The sequence below is a fragment of the Onthophagus taurus genome, chromosome 5 (genome assembly GCF_036711975.1).
Source record: "Onthophagus taurus isolate NC chromosome 5, IU_Otau_3.0, whole genome shotgun sequence".
Lineage (NCBI taxonomy): Eukaryota > Metazoa > Arthropoda > Insecta > Coleoptera > Scarabaeidae > Onthophagus > Onthophagus taurus.
In genome coordinates this window covers 3,980,833-3,989,970 of record NC_091970.1, presented here as the reverse complement: position 1 = coordinate 3,989,970, position 9,138 = coordinate 3,980,833, and the positions used below count along the sequence as shown (strand labels likewise).

Genomic DNA, 9,138 nt, shown 5'->3' with positions numbered 1-9,138 from the left:
TAGACTTTTGCTCCAACCTATAATATCGTGGCCTTCGTATACAGTATTTCTCAAAAGTAACGCACAAATTCCCATTCATTTGAGATAGAAAAATAGCAGTAGCTACGCGTAACCATGGCAACCAATTGTTTCAGATATTTTATTAAAGACAATGATTAATTTTTGCATGCCTATTGTTATTCTTCCACCTGCAATGAAAATTTTTATGTAATTATATACTCACTGCACATAATTCAGAAAACAATCTCTTTCAAATTACGTAATAAACAAATAGCATATTGTATTTAATAAAAACATCGATGACGTCGCAATTCGTAACATCAAAATATTAAATCTTTAGATCCGTCTCAGCGATTTTTCTATAAATAACTATTATCGTCAAATATATATCATATCATCAATGAGAGGATTAAAGAATTAAAGACCTTAAAGGCCTCGGCCGCAAGCGACCTCGGCTCAAACCTATAACATCGCTGCCTTAGTATATAAATAACTACTATCATCAATGAGATTTAACCCTTAAAAAAGACATTGTAACACTTCTACCTCGCCCGCAAGCGACCTCGGCTTAAAGCTATAACCCCGCGACAGATTTAGACCTTTCTTACTACCGAGAAAAAAAATAACAACCAGCTTCTTGGCTCGGTGTGGTGTACAGTTTAGGAACCACTGTATTAGGAGAAACACAGCAACGGTAGGCGTTATCGCCGTTAAATGTAATAAAATTAGGCTTCGACGTTGTCTCTTCCGAGAAAGATTACCATCAGATACTGAATCCCTGTACAAAAATGTCTAAATTTATTATCTATCTCTTTCAATATCTTTATTTATTTCCATATCCTTTTTTGGTCCCACCTTGAAACTCAGATATCTCATTGGTATTCTTCTTCCCGAGTCGCTCGCATTCATGTTTGTAACGCAACCGATCTTTCTTTCCGATTTCAATTTGCGTGCAAGAAAAGCACCATCTCGCCGTATATAAATAAGTTATATGTAAATGTAAAACTTGGTAACATGCTAAGTTGCGGAAAAAAAATCTGATTTGACATATGATAATTTAAATTTAGTGGGTGGGGGTTTTCAGATGATAATAGACCACATTGTGGCCCCTTATTTGAAGGGGAACCCACGCGAACATCTCTATGCATTTCCATTTTCAAGAAGCTCTCGCACAATCAAGGATACAATAACGTTACAAAAACATTCCTCAATATTAAATTTCGAATCATTTAAATCGTAAAGTTAATGGGTATTTATACAAAGCTTTTAAGAGTGAGGTATTTGAAACGGGGATACTTAACCGCGGGTAATGTGGGCCCCAATTATGCAAAATGCAAGCTAATGGCGGAAAATACACGTTCGGATCGCGGATTTACCGGATTCCCGAGGCCCAACTCTTGTGAGCTCTTGCTACCGAGATCGCGGCAATTGAAAAAGGGGCGCATTGTTCGCATTTCTTCGACAAACCTCTTTAAGATATCTCTTTGAGCGGACCCCGCGGGGCCCTCTTTAAAATCATTTATAAAACGATTAACTTTATTTTTTTCTTTCAGATTATTCGTCTTAAACAAGGATTTTTATGACGACTTGGGCCTTATCGGTTCAGATAGTTTAACTAAAAACTACTGGCCTGTTAAGTCCCAAGTTGTCTTTTTTGAAGCATTAATCGGATCAAAAAGAAGAATGATTTTATTTAATTCTTGTTGAGTTGAAGCAATTTCGGGGTTTCTTAGCGGCATTTGCCTAAATTTGATTGCAATGCCCTTGGAAATCCCAAAAGACGCTCAACTGTACCGCTTTTAAGTTTAAGGTTAGAATTTAAAAAAATAGAAACAATTTTTATAAATAACCAAATAAATGTTCACTTACCTTTGTAATTAATCAAATCGTTGTGATGGACCCCCTTTCTGTAAATGATGAAATTAAATAAATTAATTATAAATAAAATTAAAATGTCAAAACTAAGTTGAACGGTAAACAATTTTAAGCGCCATCTATGAATACTAAGGGCCTCCATCAATTTTAAGGTTAAATTAATAAGTATTAATCTTTACCATTTTTCTTTAGTTGAAAAGTGAATTTCATTGAAATTGAGTTATTTGGAGATTGAAACACTCAAGAAATGAGTGATAATAATCACTTCTTTTAACACAGATAAAGATTTTACAACAAACTTTTAACACAAATCAACTCGCGCGACCGTCAAAAATTAACTGTCAAATTAACGACTATAAAAAATATTTTATTTATAGAAAGTGTTTCATATTAAGTTTTTTATGTATTTTTACAAACAAATAATTAATTCTTTAGTAATTGTATGTATAAATAAACAATAAGATAATGTTTCATAATAGAAATGTGAAAATCCTTTAATTTTGTTTGCTTAGTTCTACATTTGATTTATAGATGTCGCCACATTTAATTAATTTTAACCTGTTTATAAATTAAATATTTATTATTTTAAAAAAACATCCTATTCGTTTATGTATTTATTCTTTAAGGTAATAAAAATAGTTTTTATAAATAAATAAATAAATTTTCACTTACATTTTGTTATTAATAAAATCCTTTTGTTAAATCCCCTCTGTAAACAACAAAATGAAATAAATTAAATTAAGGTAAATTAAACTAAAATAGATGAAATTAAAATAAATTAAAAGAAGTAAAATTAAATTACATAAATAAAATGAAAAAAAATTAAAACAGTAAATTTGAGCACCATCTGTCAATTGTAAGGTTAACTTATTAAGTATTAATTTTTACCCTTTTTCTTCAATTAAAAAGTAATTGGAGAATTAAACACTTAAAAACTGATTAGTATTATTCATTTTCCTTAATAGGGAAAAAGTTTTTTCGACATCTTTTAACACAAATCAACTCACGCGACTGTCCAAAAATAACTGTCAAATTAACGATTACAAAATAAAAGTTTCGCAATCGAACAAGAGATGACACATTATATTTATTTACAACCAGTCATATTTGTTTTATTAATAAATATATATATCATCCTGCTAAATCATATAAGGATTTAAGTTTTAAAAATTAAAACAATAAATCAGTCTTAAATGTTGTTTTCTTTTTCTTTTAATTTATTTAGTGTTTTTAATTGAAGATCGAATGAAATTATTAATTAATTTTGTACTTACCACCTAATATATTACATTAAAATGAAATGAGTTATAAAATAATCTAATAATAAGCGAGAAGCTAATCGGTAACAGAGTGAACGCTGTTAATAAAGAATTAAAAAGAATAGATCATTGACGAGATTAAAAATCAGATCATGACTAGAAAAATTAGTCTCACTTCATAAATTAAACGAAATCTATTAATTTATCTTCAAATATCCTAAGAATATTTTCTTTAATTATTTCTTTTTAATATTAATTAATTATCGCTAACTCTACTTTATCTTTTCTTCTTAATCCTCGTTTATCGTTAAACATTAACATTATTAATCTCATCATCAAAAAACAATCAAATTAAAATTCCGATAAAAATAACAAATTAAAATGGGACAATTAAATAAAAATCATCAAACGGTAGTTCCGTAAGTGCTAAATACAACTCTAGTACTATCGCTATCTAATGTAACATCTTCTGGACTGGCCAAATCAACCCGGACGCTGCCTGAATTAATCCGTTTTCGCTGTCCCCATTTATTCAACGTCCATTGATAAACCCCGGAATTTCGATTCGAATCGTTATTCAAAGATTCATCTCCGGTACATGTATTTGGTGTTTCAATTGTTTCCGAACTAGAACTTGCCGTTTCGAAACCTTGTATTTCAAATGGACGACCAGCTTCATCTGGTGAAATATGACTTTCTTCGATACCCCTCAAAATACTTTGACAAATCTCCGATTCCAAAGGAATTGGGTCATCGGAATCTCGATTATAAATTGTTATAGCGATATGCGCTGGATGAGGAATTGGAAGGGGGATAACCAATTTATCTGGCATATAAGGTTTTGGTTTTTTCTTCCAAGGCATCCATAAAGAAACTTTATTTGTTGAGTTTTTTAACGAATTAATTGGCGTATTTGATTCTCTATAAATAAAAATAATCAATCATTTGAATTGAAATCGTTATAATGAACTTACGGCCTCTTTTCAGGTTTTTTTCCCGTACAAGCCCATTTAGCACGGGGATTAAACGCCGAAACTTCCAAATATGGTGATTGAACTTGTATATTTCCTCTCGGTGTGTATACATTCCCCAATAAATCAGGTCCACCCACACCTAATTGGGCACTATGAACCATCTCCGTGTACCTCGATAAATCAATTTGAGGATGTGGGTCAAGCCGGAAACTCGTATCCGAGTGATCCAACGGGGTTAAAATATCCAAGCTAAATAATTCAGAGTACAAAACCCCCGCTAATCCGGGCCAATCACCCGGAGTAAGCGTTTTCGCATCCCAAAATTGCTCCTCGCTACAACTCATCCTCGGAAAAACATGAATGGGATAAAATCGCTCCAACATTAAAGCACCTTGTTGAATCGCAATTTTTAATTCGTTCATACTCAACTTAATCCGACTTTTAACAGTCACACTTAACCCCGTTTGCAAATCCCTCCGTCGTTTTTCCAATTTTTCGTGTAAAATCCCCACGAGATCTTGAGCCTCCTTCTCCAACATTTTATATTGACCGTTTTTCGCTAATTGAGTCGAAAAGCTTCCAAAACAAGCCTCAATGAATTGGGCAAAATCTTTTTGGGGCTGCATAATCGTGTTTTCAACTATTAATTGATACGCGGAGAGCTCATCCCATTCCATTTTCGCCTCAAAAGCCGCCAAAGCTTGTTCCGGGCTTATTTGAAAATAATAATCCGCCGCTAATCCCGGCCCAGCAATTCTTTTCACAACGAAACTATCGCTTGCGGGAATTCGACCACGCTTCTTTATTATTAAATGAAAAAGAGTTGTATCCCATAATAATCGTAACCAATATCGAGAAACACCACCTAAAATGTCAAATTTAAAAACGTCAAATTAAGAAATGTCATAGAAGTCAGTTTAAAAGTGAGGTTATGTTAAATTTTTTTTAAATCAAAATCAACGACTGTAGAATCTAAGAGGACTGCTCCATTCGGGCAAATACTTAATTTATTCTGTTTCTTCTTCTAGATCAAGTGTTAATTCTAGTCTTGGTGTTAAAAAGAGAATTAAGTTCAATTAGGATACGTTCGGAAATGTCAAAATTTTAAAAGATCTTATTGACTTAATTTTTTGGAGTTAAGAAACGATTTATATCATAAATTAGAGATAAAAGATGCTGTTTTCAATATCATATAAAAATTGTTGAGTTATTAATAAAAATTTGTAGCGAAAAAGTCATAACATGGAATCAACAAAAGATGGCGCTAGTGAGAAATTAGAAATTGACAAGTCCTTTTAAATTCTACTGTACTTGAAACAAACCTGCTAAAATAATAAGAGCTATTAATGGACAAATAACAGCAGCGACAAATAAAGCCAAAATCGGTTGGATTAATCCCTCGATTATAATATTAAAAATCAAAGCTTCGAAAACGATGAAATATCGATTCTTCTGACTCTCCGGGCTATCGAGGTCATAAATCAATCCATTCGTTATTTGGACCCCCAAAGTTAAAACGGGCATCCACAAAACAGCGAAAACGGCCACAAAAAGACTCCCCACGATAACCGCAACACAAACAACCGGAAAAACCACCACTAAAAACAACGTCCCGCACAATCCTTTCCCGGCGTAATTCCAAACTCGATTTAAATGTCGCGTTAACCCTTTCCCAATGAACCCGGTGTCGGGTTTCGTTTCAAAATGCGTCCGAGATTTCGAAATGTGTCTCCACAAATTAACCAACCGCGAACAAAGCGTCGACGTCAAACTGCTTTTTCTTGGAAACAAGGTTCCATTCACTTGGGATAACTCTAAATCGGGCATGAAGGGTTTTACGCAAAGAAGGGCTCGCAACCCCACCGGGCTACACCATGGCAAAACAACCCCAAAGAAAAACATTGCGTTCCAGGTCCAACACCACGATCGATGGAAATAATTAAAAACGCGCCATAATGGCCAACGGGTTGTTGTGGTTCTTACGATTTCTTTTTCAACCAGAAAAACGGGCTGACTCGGATCGGAACGTGGCGTTGTTATGCTTGTCGCTTGTTTGCTTAGGATGGTAGGAATTATTTCTGATTGACCTTGAAAACTGCGACGAACAATCCAATTCGTTGGTAACCAGATTTGGGTGGGCCATAAAAAACTACGCGTTGGGGTTTTTACTTTGCGTAATTCACGTAATAAAGCTGGTTCTCTCTAAAAATTAAAAAAATTTAATAAAAAAAAATTAATTGAATAAATTTTTTAACCACCTCTTTCATAAAAGCGAGATCACGATTTAAAAAGTACATAGTTTGATTAAGTTTTTGTTGTGTACAATACGATAAAGCCTCCTGATGGGCGCTCCATTGATTTTCGAAGCTAAACCTAACCTGAGCTGCGTGTAATTTAGATCGTAACCAAGGTTCGATTCTCGATAAAACTGGGTGTGTGTTGTAGAGTTTAATTCTAAAACATTCTTGGCTTTTGGTTAAACGCAATTGAACGCTTTCCACGGCTCTAAAACAAAAAATTAATTAATTTATTGTTACTTAAAAAAAAAATCTTTTACCGATGCATTAAAACAACACTTTGGGCTTGTTGCACAAACAACTGGGGAATTCCTTCCCCTAAAGCTTGGATATCAGCGTGCGATAAGATACTGTTATAAACCCTTTGTAAATATTCCTTCATAACGGCTTCATTAACTTGTTGTTCAATATCTTCGTCGCACATTTTCTCAGCTCGGAGCTCTGCAATGAGACGCTCTCGAAAGTGTAGAAACCACCCGCGAGTTTCTCGCTCTAAAATTGATACCAAAACGGGGATCGCTTTTCTTATTAAAGTCCGATCCCAAAGTCTTAAATCTAATTCGGTGGTTGCCGGAGTCAAATATTTGTAGGGAACGGAAACTGGAGTTTGAGTGCACTCTTTAGCAACCTCAAATTTTTCCGTGGCAGCTCTACGCAGTTGTTTACGAACGTACGAACACAACATTTCCAACGAATCTTCATGTTCGGGCTAAAAATTAATAAATTAATTTCAAAAAAATTAAATGAAACCAACTTACCCTGCAAACTAATTCAGCAACGAGGTATTTACTACGTTCCTCGCGGATTTTCGTGTCCAAATTGTGAGCTTGCAAGCTCGGAATTCCAATTAAAACATCGATTATTCTTAAAACCCCTTTTAAAAGACTCTTTAAAGCTTGGGAAACGCTGAAAAAATGCGAAACGAGCCTCCCTTTCCCGGTTACCACCAAAAACCGTAACGATAAAGCTAAATCGTTGAGGAGAGATTCTCGACTGCGCTCCGTACCTTTCTGAAGTAATTGAGAAAGTTGCCATTTGTGCTGTTGACCCGGAAAATTCAATGATTCCACTTCAAAAGAACTGAAAAAATTTCAATTCATTCTTAATAACCCCAATGATAATTTTTTATTTATGAAAACAAAAAAAAAATTTAAGTCAAAAAAATGACATTGACGTTTATAACGTGGCGCCATCTATTATGAAATAAAAAAATTTTATTGTAAATTTAAAATCATTTAAATAAATTAATAAAAACCACACGGACACATCTAAACATACCCGTGACGTCTAATTGACTCTAGTTGTTCGCAGTTGAGCCGTTTCGGCTTTCCATATTTATCCTTGTGCAAGCTTTTACAGATGTAATAATAAAAAACGTCAAAAAAAAATCGTTTAGATGTTTTCGCAAAAAAACGAAAAAGGTTTATGAAATACAATGAAAACCTTACCGTTTCGAAACTTACCCTCTTTCCCGGATGTACTCTAATTGTTTTCCGGTTAATTTCCTCGGCTCGCCTTTCCCGTCAACGGCGACCGCATCCAATTCGTCAAAAGATGGCGCCACAAAGAGATCGCGAAGGTGGAATTTACAACGAGATCGGGATAAAGATCCGTCCGAAGAAACTTGTGATGTTGGAAATGAATCGGTTTGAGAAACCGGAGTTGGAAGAACTAAAGTTAATTCAAATATAATAATCTATTTATCTAATTTGGTTTAACTCACCGATAGGGAAAGTTTTCCAATGATACAAAAACGTTTCAGCAACCTGTTTGATGTTTTTAACGAGTTGTTCGACTTCAGGAGGAGCCCCAATAAGATTTACATCAAATTTTAGTGGTTGTCGTTCCGGGAGAGTAGAATCAACGGAACCATCTACGAATTAAAAAGATTTTTTAAAAATTTTCTTAAATTTCCAATTAAATCTGACCTTGTGTGGGACGTAATGGCAACAAAGTGGTTGGGCGAACAATCATTTGATTAATATTATCATTGGCGAGACCTTGAGCCGAACGAAATTCTAACCTGTTCGATACTAAATCAAAAAATTAATTAATTTAAAATTATTTTGATTAATTTAACTTACATTGTGATGAACCAGATTCGGTTCTTTCACGTTCTTGCACCCCCGATTTCGAACGATGATGTTTCCGTTCTTTGTGTTCATCGTAACTTTGCCCCGAACCGGAAGAGTGCCGATGATGGCCCCCTGATTCCGAACGTCTATGTCCGGTCGAGGATTTACTTCCAGAATGGGGCCTCGAACTCATTTTAACACTTTCATTTTGTTATATCCATCTAAAACGTTTTAATTAAAATAATTTAATTTATATACAGGGAGTTTAATTATTAATTAATAATTGTTTCTTTTTGAGTCTGATGATTTAACTTACTTAACACATTGAATTGAACGCTGAATTGTGTTTTAAACAGACACAGCATGGATGGATTAATGGGAACGGTGGGGCCCGCGCTAAAGGGGTTTCGTTTGAAACCACCCGAGGAACGGTAACACTCCAATTTTAGGCATTTAAAACGTGAGAATTGGGGCACCAAATGCACACACTATTCGGTGACCGCCGCATTCCAAAACATCCTTCCTCTACTTCAACAACAGCTTCTGTTTCTTTCTAGGACATACACCCTTCTTTCGATAATCTCGTTTAGAATTTGCGATTCGACCGCCATCTATTTTTTGAAAGACTAATTTAAAAGATCAACAAATAAAATTTATT

General features: G+C 34.3%; 1 protein-coding gene across 2 annotated transcripts; it reads right to left on the bottom strand.

The window, feature by feature from the left end:
* Positions 1–3,058: 3,058 nt before the first annotated feature.
* On the bottom strand, positions 3,059–9,049 carry LOC111426129 (uncharacterized). 2 transcript variants are annotated; one of them, XM_023060503.2, is made up of 12 exons: positions 8,797–9,049; positions 8,490–8,701; positions 8,334–8,438; positions 8,129–8,278; positions 7,869–8,076; positions 7,684–7,755; positions 7,164–7,485; positions 6,666–7,114; positions 6,367–6,613; positions 5,431–6,310; positions 4,109–4,973; positions 3,059–4,055 (listed from the first exon to the last, which is right to left on the bottom strand). In XM_023060503.2, the coding sequence occupies exons 2-12, from the start codon at positions 8,671–8,673 to the stop codon at positions 3,539–3,541; spliced, it is 3,999 nt and encodes a 1,332-aa protein (XP_022916271.2). In that variant the 5' UTR covers positions 8,674–8,701; positions 8,797–9,049; the 3' UTR covers positions 3,059–3,538. The 2 variants fall into 2 exon arrangements, with proteins under 2 accessions (XP_022916271.2, XP_022916272.2); XM_023060504.2 differs by lacking the exon at positions 7,684–7,755 and having other exon boundaries at positions 8,797–9,048.
* Between the last annotated feature and the right edge of the window lie 89 nt (positions 9,050–9,138).